The 23,609-nt window shown below is 38.7% G+C and overlaps 1 protein-coding gene across 2 annotated transcripts; it reads left to right on the forward strand.

The window, feature by feature from the left end:
- The first annotated feature begins 559 nt into the window (after positions 1 to 559).
- On the forward strand, positions 560 to 22,844 carry LOC109032663 (uncharacterized). 2 transcript variants are annotated; one of them, XM_072302807.1, is made up of 2 exons: positions 560 to 1,160; positions 13,803 to 22,844. In XM_072302807.1, exons 1-2 carry the CDS (start codon positions 776 to 778, stop codon positions 13,844 to 13,846), a joined length of 429 nt encoding a protein of 142 aa, XP_072158908.1. In that variant the 5' UTR covers positions 560 to 775; the 3' UTR covers positions 13,847 to 22,844. The 2 variants fall into 2 exon arrangements, with proteins under 2 accessions (XP_072158908.1, XP_072158909.1); XM_072302808.1 differs by having other exon boundaries at positions 572 to 1,164.
- Positions 22,845 to 23,609: the final 765 nt, after the last annotated feature.

The raw sequence follows: 23,609 nt of genomic DNA on the forward strand, positions 1-23,609 counted from the left end.
ATGGGTACATTTTTGTCAATTTTTTATTTTTGGCTTTCAGACCACAGTGTCTGTAAGTCGGCAACATTTGTCAAAAGGTTTTTGGTGACAGTATGGATGCAAAAATGTTTGTTATATTTTAAAATATAAAAACGTAAGCATTTTTCAATATTCGTACGATGATTATTAAAAACAAATTTACAATTTTTCCGACAGTATTATTGGCAATTTTAGGAGTCACATACCAAAATATTTCACTATAAATATTTAAAAGATAACCCTACAACTTTTTAATAATTTAACCTACGTTAAGTATAAAAACTATAGATGCATAATTATTATATTGTCAACATTATCGAATCTAACAGCGATCTCAAAATATTTCCAAAAGATTCACGGAAAGCTTCACAGCAGCATGAGCGCGAGCGGCGAGCGCACATTTGAATTGCGCGCGCTAAGGCAGTTCAGAACGCAGTTCGAGAAAATGACGATAGATGGTGCAAGAATGTCGATTCGCGTGACTCATTCGAGTGACGAAAGGACGGCGAGACTTGGACCAATGAGAGCGCCGCTCGAAAATCAATGGATCCCCCACTAAGCTCATCACTGAAACGTAGCTGGTCGTGGTAAGTTTTAAGAGCAGTCTGCAAGTTGAAACGTGTTGCACTAGTGAGTCGTTCGTTTCCCGTAAAGCGTCTCCTCCTCGCCCGTTCTAAGTGATACTTCTGCAATTTCCTCGCGGATTGCAAGTGTTGAGTGTTTGTGTTGTGTCAGTGACAATTGCTCGGAAGCAACCATGGCGTTTATGATGCCCGTCGTGAAAAATGATTACGATATCTACAAGTCGAACCGTTCCCGCAGGACCTCGGAGTGCTCGAACCCACAGTCCTGTCGAAGCCGCAAAGTTTCGGAGTGCTCGAAATCGGAAGGCCCGAGTCTATCGACGTCCCCGGGAAGTGATTTCATCATCGGGTCCCCTGCCCACAGATCGGTTCCCGTGGGAATGGGCCGACAGTTTTCCCGGAATTCTTCTAGAACATCCCAGTCTAGTTTAATTCAGTCGCCCATCAAATCCGCCTCCTCGTCTCCGCCCAAGTCGGGATCGCAGTCGTCGCTGAATAAATTCCATTCAAGACTTGTGGATAAACTAAAGAAATCCCTAGGCCGTCCAACGGCCGACGGTAAGTAAGTTCTCGTTCCTAAACATTTTCTAAGATTGCCGCTTCTACTAACGTGCAATGATTCGGTCCCGGGAACTAACCTCTTATTTCTCTACACGTTTCACCTCGATATTCATTCGTTTTGAAACTCATTAAATTTCCATGAAACACACCTCACACCACACTAATTTCAATCTCATCATCACGTCCTCTCTTATCAGTTGTTTTTTCGAATTTTGCCGTGCTTTTGTGGGCAGTGTTTTCAGCAGATGCAAATATTCACTACCCAGTGGCCCCACTGTTTCAGATAGGCCACCTCAGTAGTGAATATCGAAATTCACTAAGCAATGCTACCATCCAATGTTATCAAACACAGCTCATAACCTGCTTTCAGTGTTTTGAATGGTTTTGAGCACTTATTTTCACTTGTAAATCACTTCACTTTACTCATTTCTCTTGAAAGTGTCCTCCATTATAACAATTTCACAAGTGCCAATCTCTGATCTGTGAGTGCCCTCCATTCACCTACTTATTGTCCATCTATTTAGAGCGACTCTGAAACTTACAAATCCTGACTCGCATTTTTTCTCATCAAGGCTTCGGTCGTACATTCGTTTAGTTAATTCCAATTGCCTGAATATATGAATGCTTTGCTTTGTTCCTTTCTAATTTTCAGAAATCCAATCATGCATCACCAGCCAAGTGATCATGATTTTTTCCATATTTCTAGAATTTTCTCCTACAGAGTCTTGGAACTCTATTCACTTCTCAGCTACATGATTGCAATTTACTCTTTGCACAATGCTTGTTATAGCATGAATGGGCCTACTGCCATCCATGCTCCCATGCCTGAATTCACAAATTCCATTACCTACTCACTAGACATGCTACATTATTCTCTCATTTGCCCTGATAATATAGTTTGTCATACATATCTCGCCATCGGTAATTAGTCGTCAGTTGGTGATTTTCTGTTGCACATATTACATACCATCACACTATGACTTTTCTGTTGGTTCAGTTTGTGGAACCTGGGATTGATTGTGGGCACCTAAGTATTCAGAAAGAGTGATTTTTTAATTAAGCGTGATACCTAGTTCAAATTTTCATGCACTCCGCAGTAGGGATTTCTCAGTAGCTACCCATGATTTCATCATTGTTGATTCCATCATTCCACTCAGATTCATGATTTCTCTTGGTGGTTTGCTTTCACCCAAGCTTTAAGGAATGAAATGACGATAAAAAGGTTGATACCTGTTTTCCCAGCCTGGCAGGAAACTGATCTGAGTATCTCGGTTAAAAAGCCGGAGTGAAGATAAATGGTGGGAAACCTTGGGTTTTCACCCAGGAATTTTTCCCCTGGTAATAAGGGAAATGCCAAGAAATAATAGTTACCAGCAATTATTCTAGACACAATGCCCAAACCATCAGTACAAGACCTAGAACTATAGCAGGATTCATCAGGGAGCAAAATATCAGGCGTATATCCTGGGAAACACGGAATTTTAACTCCTAACACCCCAAACCCATTTTGTTTTTTTCGGCAGTCCACGTTTTCTTGGCCCCAAGTATTGAATCATCTTGGAGTTCAAAAAATATTCAATTAAATTGCTCTCATCTCTGGAGGAATTCAAGAATAATTTGACTACGTTTTGCATTTAGGAACTACAATTTCTGGCTCATTTGTAAAAACCCATGTATGTCTATGGGGAAACTAATGAGACATACATGCGTTATTTTTAAGCCGAGCTAGAAATAGTTGTCGCTAATCGAAAAATGTAGTCCAACCATAATTACAACCACTAAGTATGGCTAGAATGCCCGTTTTTTCTGATCTTGGCGGGTAGGCTAGCCGAACCATGTGCTCGGGTCAAAGGTTCGATGGCACAGCTCGCGAGGCAAAATCCATTTTCACCGGCGGCAAACGAAACGAGGCTGGCTTGGCGCTAACGCTGACACCTAGGCACGAAAGAAAAGGTGAATGGAACGGTATCTTTGACCGGTATGAATGAGCGTGTTGCACAGACTTCCAACAAGTTTAAACCTGCACAAGACTCGCTGGGTCTTGTCCATCGCAGTTGCCAACTCTTGCCTTTTTACTTTTTTTTTCTCTTCTTTTTTCACCACTGGAAGGAATCTCTGCACTCCAGCGATTCGAGTTTTACGCCTACCACAAAGACGCATCGATATTTCCGAAAAAAGCGGTGACTTTTTCCTCGTCTCTCTTTGGTTCTGGAGATTGGTTTGACTTCAAGGCTACCTAAGTAATTTGAAATTACTCATCAGTGCAAAATTTTCATTTCTTTTTCTATGCTTTCTAGAAGATCTTTCATGAGCGAAGTGGAAAACTTTTCAGTTTGGTCAGGGACGTCTTGGAAAAGTCAGGGAATTCATTTTCATTTTGCCCATGGAAAACTTCCATAAGTCTGAGTGAGCATGCATATCATTTGGGTCAGGGATGTCTCGGTAAAGTCTGGGAATTTCTTTTCATTCTGCCAATGAAAAACTTCCATGAGTCTTGGTATTCATAACATCTTGGTCAGGGAATTTCTTTTCATTTTTTAGAATTCATTCCCTTGCCGCATTGAAGCTAGCTCAATATGTTTGCCGGCCAAATTTTGTGCAATAATACCTGACGCACCTACTTCAGCGTGACGTGATGATCAGAAATTCTGAGGAAATTTCCTCAAATTCAGAAATTTTAAATTGATCGATCGACTATATTCTCTTTTTCCAAAGTGTCGAAGATCCACCTTAAGGGACCGAATAATTGAGGCATTTTTCGGCAAAAGGGCGTATGTCACTTCCGATGCTGCTAAGAGAGTCGTGTAAGTAACAAAGGAACTCATTCGACAGTTCTACTATGATTTTTCCCTGAATCTGCTTTGAGTTTTTCCTCAATGTTGGAAGGAAATAAGTCGACTGCGAATGAATTTCATTTGCTGCAAACGCCGTAAAAAATTGCACATTCATAGCAGCATTGCAAGCCTCATACACCCTTTCACGGAAAAATCCTCAAATTTTAAAAATCCTTTTCGTTGCCCTGCTTGGCAACATTGTCGTTCACCTGGGCGCCACGGTGGCGACTAGCCATGCCGGTTGGCCGGTCCTTTGTTAAGCGCAGCCGGAGAGAGCACGTGGTCGAAGGGGTCCTCGATTGGGAATGTTCTAGAACCTCCTCGTAGGACTTCAGACTCCAGGAAAATCGGGAATCAAGATAGACGCGAGACGATATTGTCGTTACCAACGTTAAGTAGGTACGCAGTTATTACCGCTATCGTTGTTCGTTATTACTATCTGAAAGGAGGAATGTACTGCCGTGCTAAGGAAAAACGCCGTTTGAACCTTCAGGCGTTGCCAAATTTCGATTGATAAAACACGAATTTCCCGGTAAACTTATTAATATTTTTCTTCCCATTTTTCGGATAATATTGCTCCCAATTTCACCTAAAGTTCCTGAAAATTTCGAGCAAAAAAATCCAAAACTTTCTTCACAAATAAACATTTTATCGAAGGAAATTTGGCAACTCTTGTATGTTCATACGGCGTTCTTTCTTAGCATGGCAGTGTAGTACCATTTCGTAATGAGGAACTTAAATCTTTAGCTCAGTTTAGAAACAGTGTTGCCGTGCTAATGAAAAACGCCGCACGAGCCTTCATAAGTTGCCATATTCCCTTTAAGATAAAACGAATTTACTAGGTAAATTGCGTGTATTTATCTTCAATATTTTCAGAAAATTCTGTTCGTAATTTAATCTAAAACATCTGAAAATTTCCAAAAAAATAGATCCATAACTTTCCTCAGAAATACGTGTTTTTCCGAGGAAATGTGAAAACTCTCGATTGTTCATACGGCGCTCTTTCTTAGCATGGGAGAATGCATGCACCATCAGTTCTCTATGCACACACGTGTTTTTACGGATGAGCTAAAAATTGCAGTTCCCAATTGCAAACTGTAGTCCAAAATGGTAGGTGTATGCTGTATACCAATGGACTGAGTTTAATCGGACCCCATCAAGTCGCAAATCGGGGAAAAAATAGTTAGGAGTAGTTTTAAATTTAATCGGTCGTGCATTGGCTCCTGCTAAGCATTCAAAGTCGAAAAAAAAAAATATTTTGAACGTGAGAAATTTCTTCAAACTTTGTTGCTAAGGTTGAGTCTCACGAAGGGAAATTTCCTACCTTTTTCTCGGTTCAACCAGAGGTACAGAAACTTCCGGGTCACGAGGTCGTGTTCTTATGGCTGCTGTCGTGAAAAAATGGTAACGCCAGCTTGCAACAGTGTTAGAATCGCGTGTCTCTCGGAAAATCGCGGTGAAATTCGCGTGTTCATCGCGAAATCGCGGCAATTAGTGAATAAAAGACGAAACAAAGGGCATGGCTTTGAACATTCTGTGAAAAAGCGATTCTCAATAAAAGGGGAACGCAAGTTCCAAAAAATGGGATAACAGAGGACTCTATGCATTCCTTAAAAATTCCTGCAACTTCTTGTCTTTCTGTTCGACTTCGTTCATATGGACCACAATTTGCGATAAGGAATCACTATTACTGGCTTATTTTAGAAACAACGTATCCCTATGCAAAAAGGTGCTTTTATGGAATTCCAGAGATTTTGGTTCCTTATTGCAAATTGTAATCCATATAACGTTAGCGTCTTACCAATAGCAACCATATTCCGCCGGTCTTCCGCTAGTCATTTATTTTTAAGCGAAAACATCTTTCAAGAATGTTATTAACGTGGAGAAAACGTATACTGCTTAACTAGGTATCAAGCGCGTAACTATTTGCTGTCACACCTAATCACAGAGACTAGAAAATGTTTTCGAATCATCACAGGTCAAAGCAGACACCAAGCGCGCAACTATTCGAACTCCGGAGTAGGTATGTGGTATCACGCCAAATTGAAGGATAATCTTAGCCTTTCGCCCGTCTCAAATTTATATCGTGCTTACATCTGATGTAACTCGCGTAATTTTCTGCGATATTGAGTTGAAGATCGTGTAATCTTGTGTGTTCTTACTCAACCACCGGCAAATTCGCTTACATGACGTGATATTGAAGTGAGTCACGCGTAATGTCCTAATATTTTACAGAACCGCTGGAAAAATAGCGCGTTTGCCGCGATATTGAGGTGATCTCCGCGCAATTTTTTTCTTTTCTTTTTTCTTACAAAGTTGCTGTTAAAATTATGTATTCACCGCGATACTGAGATGAAAAGAGCGTATTACTCGGGGCATTGAGGTGAAATTCGCTTAGTTTCTCACTCATTCACGTGCAAAAATCATGAGAGCAACTATTCGAACTCTGGAGTAGGTATGTGGTATCACGCCGAAATGAAGGCTAATCTTAGCTTTTCGCACGTCTCCAATCACCGACGTTTCTAAATATTGTGCTCGTCTTTTATATTAATCGCGCATCTCCCCGCGATATTGAGTTGAAAATTGTGTGATTGTGTGTGTTCTTACTGAACCACTGGAAAATTCGCGCATGTGCCACGATATTGTAGTGCAAGACGCGTAATGTTCTATGATTTTACAGGACAGTCGGAAAAATCGCGTGATTGTCGCGCAATTTCTTATTATTTTTTTGTATACCAAATATCTGAAAAAAACCATTTATTCCCCGCGACACGGAGATGGAAAATGCATAATTTCTCTCGATTTCACGAATCCGTCGGAAAAATTGCGCATTACTAGCGACATTCATTAATTTCTCACTTATTCACACGCAAAAATCAAGCGAGAAACTATTCGAACTCCGGAGTAGGTATGTGGTATCACGCCGAAATGAAGGCTAATCATAGCTTTTCGCATGTCTCCCATTACCGACGCTTCTAAATATTGTGCTCGCATTATATACTAATCGCGCATCTCCCCGCGATATTGAGCTGAAAATTGTGCAATCTTGTGTGTGTTCTCGCTGAACCACTGGAAGTTTTGCGCATATGCCACGATATTGAGGTGTAAAACGCGTAATGTTCTATGAATTTACAGATCCGCTGGAAAAATTGCGTGACTGACGCGATACCGAGGTGATTGCCGCGCAATTTCTGATTATTTTTATGTTAACCAAATAAGTATCTGAAAAAACCACGTATTCCCCGCGACACGGAAATGGAAAGTGCTTAATTTCTCTTGATTTCACGAATCCGCCGGAAAAATCGCGCATTACTCGCGACATTAAGATGCAATTCATGTAATTTCACACTTATTCACACGCAAAAATCAAGCGAGCAACTATTCGAACTCCGGAGTAGGTATGTGGTATCACGCCAAAATAAAGGATAATCTTAGCGTTTCCCCTGTCTCAAACTACCGACGTTTATGAATATTGTGTACCAAGAGCAAGTATGCTGTTTCTTCGGAAGGAAATCGTGGGCGCCTTTTTTTTTAGGATGATTACTTTGAAACGCCTTATTTCCTTAGCGAGATGCCTTTCAAGCGAGCTGCTTTTGAGAAGGAAAATGTTAAGCGCGTTGTTTTATGTGCTGGAAGTCTTTCAAGCATGCAAATCTGGGGAAAGGAGGCAGTTCAGCGCGTTTTTTTTTTTTTTTTTTTTTTAATTTCAGGCGTAATTATTCAAAACATTAAATTTTAGGGAAGGTAAATTATGCTCTGTTTAACATTTAGGAGTAAAATTCTGTGCCGGAGTCTATCTAGCCTTCAAAAACCCCGAGTGAGTCGGAATCTTTTCTCCTTATGGAGTGGAATGACTCACACTATTACGGAGAGGAATCTACTCTTTATGCGGAGTGTCATACACTTTAATGGTGCTTATTTCACTTCGCATTCATATCTTTCGGGGTTTTTGGGCGCTCTATTGACTCCGGCACCGAATTTTACTTGTCGACTTCTCACGATGAAAAAATGGGAAGGCTAAGAACTTTCTGCACTCCTGTGAAAACCTACTATGTAGCATCCAAAACCAAAATTCATGCACACATCTCAGTTTTTCTCGCTACTTTTGTCATCGAATCGATTTTCACTTAGTTTCTTTCAGCCTAAATCACGTCCGATTAGACTCACACGTACCTCGCATTAAAGCTCATTATCAGTTCTGGAGCACTCCCTAAAATCACTATCGGTAATTACGATTGTCGAAGGATGGATTGCGGATTAGGAATTCCGCGACGACTTGATAAGATAAAGCATAGTTGGCAGCGATATCCCGTCTCTTATCACTTAGATTTGAAAGCTCGAAAGTTCGACCAGGAGGCTGTTGTCGGTTGGAGGGGGAAAAAATCGAAAACCGCATGGCACGGTGCTATTGCTGTCTTCTATCATTTTGAACTGTTTTCCGTCTTGGTGCAAGGTTGAATCTGGGCGCTCGTATTCATGTCCAATGTGACTGTCGCGAGTTGTCAAAACAACAGGAACCTCTTTCTTTATGTATGCGCTTATTTACTTATAATCTCCACTCTCTTGGATTCCAAGAAGGTTACCGGCTCAGTTTTTTTTCTCTCTATTTACTTTTTTTTTTTTTTTTTTTTTTCATACTTTACACATTCGTAGACTATAATTTTCACATTAAAACTAAGTATGTACAGCAGCGGTATTACAATCAGGGTTCTTCATGGGCACAGAAACTTCTTGTGTTTAACGAGAAGGCCCCAAAAATGTGGCGACAGGCGCGCACGTTGGAAAAATCGCGTATTCTCCGTGATACTTGGGTGAAAAGTGCATTTTTGTATGCTTGTCAGAAGTCGCCGGCCAAATCGCGCATATTTGCGATTTTAAGGTAAAAATCGCGTATCTTCCGTTACGTGGAGGTTAAAATCGCGTACCAATTTTTTTTTTTCTTTTTAATAGCTGGAAAAATCGCGTATTTTCCGCGACAATTGGGTGAATGTCGCGCATATTTTTTTTTCTCACAAATGTGAGTAAAATCATGTTTAAGCCGCAATTCTCAGGTGTAAAATGCGTAATTTGTTATGTTTTTACGAAAGCGCCGGAAATCATGTTCAGTCACTTTCATCCAGGTCTCTACTTCGGTAACAGCAATTCAAAAGCTCTCGCCCTGCCCTCGTGCGAAGACAGCTTCGGTCACGATTGCATCCCGTTGCGTGAGCACAGGCTTTTCGGCGCGGATCAATCGGCGAGAAACGTTATCACGTCGGAAGATTTGCGCAACTTTTAAGATTTTCCGTTCGTTTGGCTACACCCCCACCCCCCTCCCCCGGCCAAGTCCGATTGTTTCCGACTTGAAGTGTGCTCCACTTTAAAGCAGGTTATCAGTCGCGAGCGCTGGGAGGTCATCGAGCGAGTACGTTACTATACTACGGCCCCCCGCCCCCCTCCACCGCCGCGCTGCCATGGTCGCGCAGATAATTTCCATTCATCGTTTCTGTGTTCGCCGCTCCCACTCGAGCCACGGTTTCACTGGCCGAGCGCGACGCGGAGCCGGCCGCGCCAAGTGAACTGCGAGTCGCGACAGAGCGTGTATCGATGGCCTAAGAGCGAAACCACGTATCTCCATCGTGGTGTTCCTATTTTATTTAAATACACAGAAGGAAGGCAACTCTATAGCTTGTAATGTGTGCGAAATATTCTGTGAACAGAGAAGAAAAATCAAGGAAGTTTTTAAGAAATTACGTCGAATAGTTTTCGTAAGGAAAAATCGTCGTTTTCTGTATGAAGGAACGCAACTCCATCGCAATGTTGCCAAATTTTTTCCGGGCAAATTGCCGTTAAACCAGGGAAATTTCGGGGAATTTCTATTTGAAAATTTCACGGAATTTTACTCTGATTTCTCGCAAAAATCAGAAATGTTTTCAACAGAAATTGCGCAGATATATTTTTGTAAAAAATTGAATTGTTTGAGTCAATTTCGCCACCTTGGGATGGAGTTACGTCCCTTCGTCTGGGAAACGACGAAATAAATTAAGATCGGAAATCTGCCACGGAGGCACGTGGTTTCACACTTGGGCCACCAATACGATGATTTCAAACCTGTTCACTATCGAAAATGTTAGCCCCGCCAGTCAGTAGTTTCTGTGGCAACGGACCACTTAGAGTCTCTTCATATTGAAAGTAACTACATTTATGCAGGAGTGCCCAGAAAATTGTGGAGGCTTTTTTTAGAAGGTCTCAGATTTTCATTTCTTGTGGAACAATACGACTTTGGCACACATATTGGAAAAAAGACACATTGGATCTAGAGTCCAGACTCTTGAAAACGTTGACAAGAAAAAGTTCTCTTGATTCAATCAGATTTTTGCTTAAATCAAAAGGAAATCCGCTCAAATTAAGAGACTTTGGTTCTTAATTCAAGCAAAAATCCGATTGAATCAAGAGTATTTTTTCTTGTCGATGTTTTTAAGAGTCTCGACTCTAGATTTAATGTGGTTTTTTTTTTTTTGTTTCCAGTGCATTCAACAGTAATCCATAAATTTAATCCAATTTTGATCCGCGCGTCGCGTAGACCTTTTCGCGAAAATCTAGCGCGTTGCCGAGGAGTGCGAAGGCCTGAAGCTATCTACACCCCAACGCGTTCTGCGCGACCGATTTTGTGTCACTTTGGCCTTGTGGAAGCGTGGCTTTACGTCGTCATTTCGACGGGAAGTTGCGTCAGCCTCCGAGCGTCGGCGATGAGGAATGCCGCGGGTCATCCCGCGCGACTTGAAGCCTCCTCTCCGTCTCGGAAGCTCTCCGAATTATTGAAATGTTTCGATCCACCCCTACACGGAGAAAAAAACTTTGTACGTGGGACCCGAAGTTTAGGTCATAATGATCTCAGAAATATTTGGATTGAGCATCTGAACACTTAAGGTCCAGCTGCTGAGGTTTGGATCACACATCTGAAACTTCAGTTCTTACATCTGAAGTACTTCGGTTTTCACATCCGAAAAACTTCGGTTCTCACATCGAAAAACTTCGATTCTGAAGTTTCAGATGTGTGATCCGAACCCCGACAGCCAGGCCTAAAGTGTTCAGATGCTCAATCCGAAAACTTCAGAGATCCATATGACCTAAACTTCGGGTTTCACGCACGAGGTTTTTTTCTACGTTCAGCTTCAAATTTTCTTAGTTTACTTATGGAAAATGTCTTCGCTTCGCTGAAGATAAAAAGTATGCTTTGAGCCGAAAAGTTCTGAAAAGCGCGCGTTTCTCTGATCGTTTTTATATTTTGCCCCTAAAAACAGAACATACCTAATAAGTTAATCATACCTATTGTAAAGCTGATCAATGAACCAAGAAATTCCAGAATTCGGACTCTAGACCCGTTAAATTTCAACCATTACACTGTGCGAAGGAAAAAGAATGTATGAGCATTCGAATGTTGCCAAATTTCCTCTCAGAAAATATTTATTTTTGAAGAAGGTTAAGAATATTTTACCCTGTAATTTTCAGACACTTGAGATCAAATTTCGAAATAAATTCTCTGAGAAATCAGAAGACAAATATTTACAAATTTTCCCAAAAATTCTCGATTTGCCTGAAGAAATTTGACATTTTCCGAAGTCGCATACGGCGTTTTGCAAGGCATAATAGTAGTTACTTGGCCAGAGTCATAAGGTGAGAACACAATGCGTGGTACCTACAGGAAGGCAACATGAAAGCGCGAAAGCGTTCTGATTTTTTTAGGGAGCGTTTTTAAAGTCAGTTAATTTTTTAAAGTTATAAATGAGTGCTTAAAGAGGAAAACTGACATTAATTTAGAATTTACTCGCGAGAAAGTTTTTGCCTGTGAATTTTTCGAAGAATATCATATTTTTTAGCTTGTTTACTCGTCAGTCGTCAACTAAGTACCACTAAAAAAATCGCCCGTTTTACCTTCCTACTTTGCAAGGAAATAACAATTTTTTTGAGACAGCGTTTTATCGCAAATTACGGATCCATGCCTCCTAAATTCTACCATTACTTTCAACCGGAAAACGACCTCATTTGCTGAAAACACTGAAAACTTTCATTTTGAAATCAGGGAGGCGTAACTGATCATCTCTATTTGATCATCTCCTCATTCCTAATCATAGAACCAAATCTCAACTTCCGTTTCTTCCCTTTTGTTTATTTTATTTTGCAGGGTTGCCACAGTCAGCGAAAACCGGGAAATGTCAGGGAATTTAAATTTCTTAATTCTGTGGCAACCCTGATTTTAATTTAATTTAATTTAATTTAATTTGGTTAACGGAATTTAATAATTTTGGTTCATTTTAGCAGTTTTCAATATTTTGCTTGTGGTGTGCGGGTTCTATTAAACCAAGGCTTTACAAGTAGAAGAGTCATCTTTGCACGACCTCCGCTTAATCTTCCTGGTGGCTCAGCTGCGTCAAAAATAAGCATCTGAGCCAGTCGGCGGCATCATTTCGTCGCTCGGCCGACCTAAGGGCGTAACTACACGTTGAGATGAGCCCGGAAAAGCATTAAGTTATACGGACTACAGGATTCATTGCGGAGTGTAGTTTCGCCCTTATGTCAGCCGAGGGACGATTTGTTCTTAATGCAGCTCGGATTCAAGATTGCTTTTTAACAGCTTCCGCAGCTTCTGCTCTGTTCGATTGCCTTACAGCCAATAGATCGCATTCGATGGTGGTTCGACGTATCGTTTGGCTCAAAACAATAGAACATAACCTCAAACAATAATTTTAGGATTTGTGTTGGAAAAAGCTGAAAATGAGTAAATACCTACCTAACAATTTCACTCTCCATTGCCATTTGGTACTCAAAAGAATGCGAAATTTATCACAAAAAAGACCCGTTCTCTCAGATTTCTATGTCGACTTCTGAGGCTGTGTTTACATGTCGAACCAATCGATATCGATACAATCGATACCGATACAATCCACCTGTTTGATGTATCGAATACGATCTATTGCATTGTACCACTTTTCATGCTTGAAATTATATTTCAAAAATTCCTAGCCCTAATTTTACCAATTATTGAAACAATTCGTCGCCCGACTGACAGAAGAGCGTAATTTACTTTTTGAAGTGAGACCGGAAAAGCATAGAAGTTTATGGACGACAGGGTTCATTCCAGACTACAGTTACGCCTTTATGTTAGGAGGGCGACAAATTTAGAACAATATTCGTGAATTCGTCGCTTCTCAGACGAAGGAACGTAACGCCATTTCAAAGTTGCAAAATTGACGCAAAAAAATCAATCTTTTACTGAAATATGAAGCTAGGTACATTTCGTGAGAAATTTTGTGGGTCTTTAGGTGGATTAGCAGAAAAAGCGGCGAAATAATCAATCAAGATCATCCAAGGGTCGGTCTTTTAAAAATATCACTTTCGAGTGAAAATGTTGCCGCGTTGAAATTTCATTATGTTCCTGTAGGGACGACGAATCGAATGATATTTTCAAAGTTTATCTATTAAAAATAAGAGAAAATGTTCAGTAAAAGGAATGGTCCCAGAAAAGAAAACCTTCCAACGTAACTCCATTCCAACGTTGCTAAATTGACCCAACAAATTTGATTTATGACAAGATATGACCATGCAATTTTTTCAAAATTTCGCTGTTTTCTGCCTCTATTTAGAGGGAACATGAGTGATACCTTCAGTTAAGAACGCTCGATAGTTCTCCAGTAAAAAAACGATTGATTTTCGAGTGAAAATTTTGCAACTCTGAAATGTAGTTATGTCCCCTCGTCCGGAAAACGACGATTTTCCAATGAATGCAGCAAAACTAATCGATCGGCTTTTTGCTTCTCTGTTGCAGATCTTTCCGTACTAAATGATAACGGTATGAAGCGGATATCTTGAAGTCGCGCCCACGAGGATATTGAAATCCTCCACCGACCAAGAAAATCCAGTACCGAGCCCATCGCAGTTCCTACAATCGGCCACAGAATGAGATCCAAGTCGTGCGCTGCCGCCTCCTCATGTCCGGAAGCCTCGTCTTCGACCCGCAGGTGGTTATGAGCTGAGTACCTTTTAAATCTATCCTATGTATAATCCTCCTCCATCGCGGTGGGAACCTCCGCCATCGCGGAAGGAACCTCGTCCATCGCGGTAGGAACCTCGTCTCCCGCTCGCCCAACTCTCATCAACCACTGCATGCATTCGTGCCCACCACGGAACTACCAATCGTGTACAGCTTCAGTCGATGTCTTTTCTCTTCCTATCTTCTATGGACATATTTTCTACGTTTCCGCTTTGGAGCCGCCGCTCAGGTGCCCCAAAACGATGCCTTCGCGGAACCCACTTGCGGTTCTGTCGTCATATCGAACTTTGACCTTATTTTGTAAACTTCTGTGCTAATGATATTCGCCGTATGAGCCTTTCGATGACGCCAAATTTCCTGCGATGAAATAAGACTTTTTGGGATGGTTTTTAAATTTTTTGTCTTCAATTTTTTAGATTTTTTTCGCGATCCGATCTAAATCAGTGGCGGAGCGTGAATGATCGATTATCGATATTTCCTCATTTGAAGCTATGATAAAGAATCGATTATTAAGGTGTTCGTCGCGAACACCCTGTTAATCGATCCTTTTCCATAGGTTTAAATGGCAAATCAATCGATTCATCGCAAAGCACGCCAGCCCAATGATCTGAATAATCTGAAAATTTCAAGACAAAATATTCGTTTAATTCCTGACAAAGAAACATTTTATTGAAGGACATTTGGCGTCTCTCGAATATTCATACGACGTTTTTCCTCTAGCACGGTAGTACAGGACCACAAATTACACTGGTGAAGTGCAAAGATGGATTTTAAGTATTTCTGCCCGAAACATGAGCTTTGTAGGCAGGTCTCTCAACAGCCGAAACCCTGTCAAATCTCGAACGCTGTCGGAAGATTCAAAGTGCCTCAGTTTTGATTTTGTCTAATTACTTATGATTTCTATCGCTTTTTTTATGTGATAAGTTTTGGTGATTTCTAAGAATTTTATTTAAGGATATATTTCCCCCGGGAGGGGAAATTTATTTAAGTCTGGATACTCTTTTAGCTAAAATTAAAACCCGAATATCAGTTTCCTGGAAATTATTTTCGCCGCAATATATAGTAATGTCATCTGTCTTTGATGCTTGTAAAAGTGTTACACCCGTTAATATTCAATAATTTTATTTGTCCCCTTTCCCGTTCTTGTTCGACTGATTATGTCATACTGCATGAAAGGTGCCTCGTAATTGGCAGAATCTAATAATGATTAATATTCGTGCATTCTATCTCACATATACCTAGGTACAGTGATAAGCTTTCTAAGAAGGGTATTCATTATTTCCTTACCGGATTCAGACACGTTCTGTCTCTACCGGATCATCGGTACGTCAACAGTATGTTGGCATAGTTGTTCCCTACGCTAAATTTCTCAATAAAGACAATACTTTGTCTCCCTTCAATAACTGTTGTGTTTTTCTAGTTCTTTTTTAATATCTAAAATTATTAAATTTAAATTAGAACTGCGGTAATTGTTTAGGTAAGATTGTAAAACGACTTAGCATTCACCCCTTTAAAGCAGTTGAGGGTAAACATTTCGACTTCATTGTCGTAATTAGATTGTTTCACTCTACTGTGTTTTTCTAAAAATTTGTCTATTTTCATATTCTGAGAAATATTGAAAATCTTGAATCATCATTAAGTAAGATAAAAAATAAAAATATCATTATAGAAATCAATAAATAATGTAAAATAAATGGAAAAAATCATAGGCAATCCATTCATGTTATGAGTTGAAAGGAAAACTCAAAAGTGTGCAAATTTCAACATATTCAAGATTTTTTGACTGACTTACCTGTTAATTTATTATTATGTATTTAGTCCCCTAATAACTCTAATTTTTGAACATGATTTGGAAGATTCCGAAATTAATTTATCGCTCTTATCCAACTTATTTTCTCTCTTTTTTCATGAAATCCTATTTTGTTTTTTGAATCTCTAAAAATGTTCAAATGCTTCGTGTCTACGAGGGTCATCCAAAAAGTAAGTTCACCCCTTTCATATCTCCGAAACTAAAAGGGATAAATCAAATCGGTAAAAAAGGACTTCTTACTTATATCTTCAGCTCTCCATAGGTACCAAGATTTTTAAATTTGGACCACTGGTTGCCGAGATATTCGATTTTTACGTGAACAACTCCGGCCAGTTCCGTCCACCAAACGATGCGCTGCGATTCCCATCACGCTACCTGAATTGACTGTGTTCCCCACACATCTACGTAGGAATAACCAACTCAAATATTCTAAGATTGGCTTTAAAACAATCTTACCTTATTTTTCGACGTAATTTCCGTTCCTATAGATGCATTTTTCATAGCGTTTCTGAAGCTTCTTAATGCCGTTCTCAAAGAACACTTTGGTTGACTCTTGAACCAGCCATTGACTGCTTCCATCACTGATCGTTCTCGAAGCGCTGGCCACCTAGGTGCTTCTTGAGTTGCGGAAAAATATGATAGTCACTCGGGGCAAAGGCTGGAGAGTATGGAGGATGAGGTGACACCTCCCACGCAAATTTGTCCAACAAATTTTGGGTCTCTTTCGCCGTGTGAGGTCTGGCATTATCGTGAAGGAATAGGGGACCACGAGACAAGAGACCCGGTCGCTTGTTTCTTATTGCCAATCGCAACGAATTCAATATTCCACAATACCGTGGTGCATTGATTGTACACCCTTTCTCCAAATAATGGACGAGAAGTACTCCTTGAGAGTTCCAGAAGACAAAAGCGACGCGACAGCGCGCGGTGCATCTCATATCAGCGCGTCGTTTAGTGGACGGAACTGGCCGGGAGTTGTTCACGTAAAAATCGAATATCTCGGCAACGAGTGGTCCAAATTTAAAAATCTTGGTACCTATGGAGAGCTGAGGATATAAGTAAGAAGTCATTTTTTACCGATTTGATTTATCCCTTTTAGTTTCGGAGATATGAAAGGGGTGAACTTACTTTTTGGATGACCCTCGTATTACTTGATGCAGTACATATCGATTTATTCTGTTTTTTTGCGACGTACATTACTTGATTTCCTAGCTTTTTCTGTTTCTAATAGCCAATGTATAGAATATTTTTCTTGCTCACTGGAGGTACCTTAACTCAAATTTTGACAGTAAATGTACCTACTTGATGTCAAGTTAAAGAATTAGTAAATTTCACAGAAACATACACTGCAAGTTTTATCCATTCTGTGCAAGAGTTTTTGTAGACTTTTATCTAAGTCTGTATAGTGTTCTCTTTAAAGCTCTAAGCTCTAAAGCTTATTAGTTTTTTTTAAAAGTAAAAAACCAATAAATAAGTAAGTTAAAGACCACCTTCAGTAGTAGCAGGTTTATGGTGCATTGTTCATCATGTATATCTGATTCATCGTGACTCGTTCGCATAATATTCAGCCGTATGAATAGCAATACACGAGTTAGATTCCTTTAACTTGCCTTTAACTGATATAAGAGCCAAATCTGTACTGTTTTGCTCAAATCTTTATTATGGGTACTCAATAAATATCCTCTTTGAAGACTAGGCATTCAAATTCGTTGAAGCTACTTTGCATGAATCACTTATCATTTTTATCCGTGTGAATTCATTAGGGAAAGAAATCATTTTAGTAGGTACACCTCGCCTCGTGCCAATACCCAATTCACATTTTCCTCTTGTTTTTTCCCTCTCAGTCTGTCCGTAGAAATTGATAGAAGTACTAGGTAATTCTCGCTTTTTAGTTTTTTGCAACTCTATTTCGGTATTCAACTTCTTATCGTTTACTAAACCATTAATCCAGTATATTTGCACCAGTCTTTCTAAATTGAAACATACATTCAACAAATCGTCATCCATTCAATTTACCGATTATGTTCGAAACATAAAAGCAAGTGCACTGCTTTCACTTACCTATGAATGCGCTCACAAGAGACCTGACGAACTTGTGTCATCCCAGCTATTACCTATTTCCGAAATATTGCATGAATAATTGAATGTTTTTTTTTTTTTTTTTTTTTTTTTTTTTTTTTTTTTTTTTTTTTTTTTTTTTACATTACTTTACTCAGCCCTTGGTAAATTAAGTAACCAAACTTCATCAATCAAGAGTATCTTGAGCTCTCATTTTGGTCATTATGCCATCGCAAACATTAAAAAGATGAATAAATCGCCAACGCCAAGAAGTAAGAGGAAGACCTCTTTAGGAAAAGTAATAGGAAAATTAGATATTCTATTTTCCCTGTTCTTGTGGGTAAAAGCAAAATACCATAAGAAGTCATCCCTATATGTCTGCTGTGTAGTTAATTTTTGAAGACTGATATACCTAGATTAGGTTTCCTTAATACGCCATTTTTTTAGTAAAAAAGATTTTCTCACTAAAAGCTGTTAACCATTTTAATATTATAACCCAATAACTTACAAATCACTAAATCGACCAATTTGAGACTTATTGAATTTTTATTTTTTAAACCTTTTTTGTTCATGCACAAGCTAATAGGAACCCTTCAACTTTAACTCAATATTGCTAAGAATATTCTCCAATGTTCTTTGATGATCTTTAACACACGATTCAACGCAAAATGGATTTACCTAACAATTCCTGATGTGAACTACGTAAAAATGTTGTTTCAGAGTGAAGAATTGAGATGAATTATAGTTGTCGATTCCATAAAATATTTCTGATCGAGAAAGGATTCAGATGCAAAGTGTGTTCGTTCCTCTATACCCATAAAAATGTATTTCCTTTTTCTTACTATGCACTTTATTCTGTGATATCTCTCAGGATTTACTGTATGGTTTGATTTCGATTGTGATCGATGGAAAGATTAAAAAATTTATGGAGATATTTTTTTCTGACCAACGGTCGAAGGAAGAGAGGAAAAATAAAAATGGGAGCTACAATGAATAAGTATATCTTATTGTCGACCCTAAAATTTACTGTCCGTTCATATACAGCATCTGCATCTGTCCCAACTGAATAATCAAATTCGATAAATCAAAATTATCAGCCTACTAATTATCTTACTTTCTTGCTCATCACTTAATTTATCTTTCTCGTTCTCCAGGCGACATTTTTACCCTTTCCCCTCTCCCCCAATACTCTCCAAATCTATTTAACTCACCTAATTACAAGAAAACTGCGCTCCAGCTAATATAATTTTTTCCCCCTCGCAACTTTATTTTAAAGTCAGTACTGAGTATTATTACGTGTTTTGAAAAGTGTTCACCACAGGCGCTCCCTTGTGGGGGCGCCTAGTGGCTATTAGATTAATTTTTTTTTTTTGGAATAGGTATCAAATTCACTAAAATTTTGTACACAAAAATTTGAAGCTCCTCTACCTCTAAATTTCTTAATAGCTTAAGTAGTTTGACGGAGTCTTGATCAAGCTTTGTGGGAAAAACGTATGAAGTGTATTGTGATTTCTTCAGTCACTAGAAGCCCCGTTGCTTGGAATAGGAAATTATTGACTCGGAGATAGTGCCAGCCTTATTATAGATGACTCGCTGTAATTAAATTCGATTTTGCTCTCTCAATCAAATGATTACATAGAAAGGATGAGTGGACGAACCGCGAGAAATGGCGCAATGTAGTTTAATTTTTCCAATAATTCTTATTAAGTCTCAAAGTTTTGACAGTCAGCCGTGCCCAGCCACATTTCATAAATTCATTAACCGGTTAATTTCACGATGCAATGAGCTGTTCAGCTGCACTCTTCATTTTTATTCCAATTTTTTTTCCTATCTGGGATTTGCAACATCCACTTTGGTTTTGTCAATTTTCCCCAATTTCCGGTACAAGTGTCTCCGTCGTGTATTTCTGATAGTCTCCTTACTTTTGTGATTCCCTTATTCATTATTATATTGTCTAGTCTTCATAAAATACCACAGTTCCTTTTCCGTGTATTAATTTTTGGTGGAACAGTTAAATTTACGAATGAAAAATTAGTCTATTGTCCTTATCCACTTTGCAATTAGAAGTACAGTCTCAGCAAACTCTCTAGACTTTTAAGGCGATTGTTAAAGCGCAATGCACACGATGTAACTTTCTATCCAATGAAAGCGGAAGCACAGTTGAATGAAAAGTTGAATCTTGTGAATTGAGCATAAGGCATACGTCTGTTAAAGGAATGATGAGCTTACCATACATACATAGAAATTGTTTCCTCTGATGAATATTAAATAGTGCCTGCAGCGTAAGTTTTCAGCGATTTTACCTACCTTCTTAATGAAGAGACTATTATATAAAAAATTAGCTCCCCAGTTTCCAGTGACACGATTCTAATTACACTTTGTTGCGTGTACTTGCTCTTGCACAGTCCTGATTTTAAAAACTACTCCTGATGGAAGTGTTCGTAATTACTGCGGACTGTTCTCAGTTAACAGGCTTTCTCCACATCAAAGGTCATGCAATTGAGCTGAAAATTGTATTCCTTACCCCATGATATTACTGTTGCCCCTCTGTTTTACCAACAGTTTCTGATTACCAAAATCTTAACTACAATATTTTGGTACTTACCTACTGTTGATATCCTCCTGACTGTAAAATGTAATTTGTTTTCATTTTTGTCTGTTATCAATTTCGTTGTTACCTTCAAAAATTAAGTTTGCTCAGAGCATTTCAAGCAAGTGAAAATCAATTTTTGAGATAAGTCCCAGGTTCCCATACTTAAGCATCCCCTCTTGGGTGTTTCACTTGAAGACTAGCTTCTTCCGGCTGTTAAGAACCACACCCTTTACGGTTTCAAAAGCCTTAAAAAATACCTTTTTTTGACTGATTTAAAAAAAAAAAAAAAAAAAAAAAAAAAAAAAAAAAAAAAATTAGAAGTCAAAAAGGATCAAAACAGAAAAGTGGTCGGTCTCGAAAGCTCTCCTCAGATCTTCAAATATAATCCACGTATCCTTTTTAAGCAACTCTCGACCTAGGACGCAGTTTCTAGTCTTTCACCCCTGTCCCTTGATTGGATATTGCTTGCTGTGTTTTGATTAGTCTTACTTATCATATCAAGAGATTCTAAAGTCTCTTGCCGTGTACTTTTTACGCTTATTCCTGTACCTAAAATGATCATAAGCATATAGATTGTCATTTAATCGTTTCTTTTTAAACTCTCGTGCACAGTGGCGAGGCGTGAATGAGCGATTGTCGATCTTTCCCCATTTGAAGTTATGGCAAAGAATCGATTATTATGGTGTTCGTTGCGAACACCCTGTTAATCGATCCATTCCCATACGTTTAAATGGTAGATCAATCGATGTATCGCAAAGCACGCCACGCCACTGCTCGTGCACAGAATGTGTCGAAAAGTGCTTCAAGCATTTCCGTGAGTGTAACAAACTTTTTCACATCAAAATGAAGATTTAATTTGTAAATTCGGAAGCATAGTTTTCAGGTGTTCGTCTCTTTGGTGATTAGTTCAAAGCTAATTTTAGCCTGTAAATTTACACTTGTAATTTGAATTCGGAAATGACAACGATATCCTAAAATTCTTTCATGGAACATCGCATGCGTGACAAAAAATCATACGCATGATCTAAATTTATCCCTCAGTTTCAAATTCCGAGGTTGTTTCTTGTCGAAGTGAAGAATATTCTACGATCATCAAAGAGTCAACCAAATTTTTGTTTTTGTCAAACTGAGATTCCTGTGATATTTTTGTGATCGTGTTCCATAGTCGAAATTAAAGTTTACTACAGAGCTCAGAGTTTATGCCGTTAATTTCTACAATTTTCTTAAACCGTCATTTTCATTTCCCATTTACACTACAATCATTTAACAGAAAAGTACCAGTTCATGTATTTTTTCCCCCTTTGAGGCACCTAAATATATCTTCCAGTCAACTCACCGGTTCCGAAAAACTAAGATTTGAAAAATCATCCGTTGAACGATGTAAAATCGTCAATGCTCCATGCAGATATTTGACTTCTTGTTTGAAGTCTCATGTCATCACTGCGAATGCATGCCGCCGGAATGATAAGGCAGCCCCTTGTATATGGTTTCAATGAACATTCCATGAACAGTTGATTTGTTCACAATTCACTGTACTTCATCATCCATTTTTGTTTCATTGTTATTTATTTATTTTTCCACTGATCGATTCACATCTTCACTCATAACTCTTGACGATTCACATTTGTGAGCGATGATTTGTAAATAATGGCCTTGTTTATAATTTGTTACTTAAATTGTGTAAGATTTAGTAATGTATCACAGTTTCAAAAATTTTGAGACGAGGAAGCTGTCGCGCGACTGAATATTGCCCCCCTCCCCCCCTAACCCTTTTTTTTTCTTTACCCCTCATTTTTATGTTCTCTGTAAATTAGCCCCAAGTTGAGGCCACACCATCGTATTTTTCGGGGTAAACGCAAAACTACGATGGGAGAACAAAATTATACAAATTCCAAAAATTAGCGCTTCAAAATTCGAAAATGCTTCGAAATCAACAACTGCCGACCATTTTGTCAGTAAAACGAAACGGAAATTATTCACTAATTTCTACATCGCATCTGCAAGAAGCATGCAAAATGAACGAATTCTTATCAGTTGAGCTACATTTCAATCTTGAAACTTAAATTCGATTTTTATCTTGGCAGTGGTCTGTTTTTGTCACACGATTAAAAATTATCGAAAATTCTATGAAATGACATATTTTTGCTCAAACTTGAATTTCAATTTAAGTCGTATCCGTCTCTGGTGCTTCATTTAAAGATTTGATTTTAGCGCCTGCAGCTTCCTTGGCGCATTATTTAATACATAAGCTAATCTAGTGAGGTTTTTTATATTTTTCTCTTGTTGTTAATAAATTATTTATGCATTATTTACTTTTAATATATTTATTACTAAAATAAAAGTATGTTTATTTAAACTGAATCTTTTTCTTTCACCATCTCAGTGAGTTATCAGTAGAATTTCTCAAGTATTTTTTTTTACCTTGGAGCGTTAGCATAACTCTCGTATTTTTTTAATATCATTAGTTCGGTATTGATATCGCATTCGGCATATAGAATACATTTCCCTTCTCTTGATTACCCGTTCATTCTGTAGGTATCTTAGGAATGCTCAAGACAACTCTTACATTCAGCCTGGGTCATGAACAGGATTGAGTCATTTTTTTCTCATAATTTCTGTTTGAAAAAAGTACTTTCCAACCATAATCCAATAAGGGGGTAATTCATTTCGATAGTTTAATCACTTAACTTCATTTGCAGTGTCCCAGACTCCTCGCCATAGATTCTTATTTCAACTGAATTACAAATGAACGTGTTCTGTAAAATACCCAAAATGTTTTCTATGTTTGAAGAATATTCTGTGATAATTTGAAGTCATAAACATGTTTTCCCCGCCAAAAAAATTAAATAAAAATTGAAGCGGGAAATTTGAAATCCCATCGTCGAGTTACCGATTTTTTTAAGCCAAGTTGTAAATGGATTCTTGTGTCCTGTATTTCATTTTCCATCTCGTGACTAATACAGGGTGTCACTAAAAAAGATATCCATTCTGAATATCTTTTGAACGAATTCTAATGCGATAAAATGCCGAAAAATGTGTTTAATACATAATTTTGAAAGGGGGACATCAGTACCGCATATCCGCATTTTTGGACCCCTCAGAAGTCCAATATCGTGCCATG

Source organism: Bemisia tabaci, chromosome 7 (genome assembly GCF_918797505.1).
Source record: "Bemisia tabaci chromosome 7, PGI_BMITA_v3".
In the NCBI taxonomy this organism is placed as follows: domain Eukaryota; kingdom Metazoa; phylum Arthropoda; class Insecta; order Hemiptera; family Aleyrodidae; genus Bemisia; species Bemisia tabaci.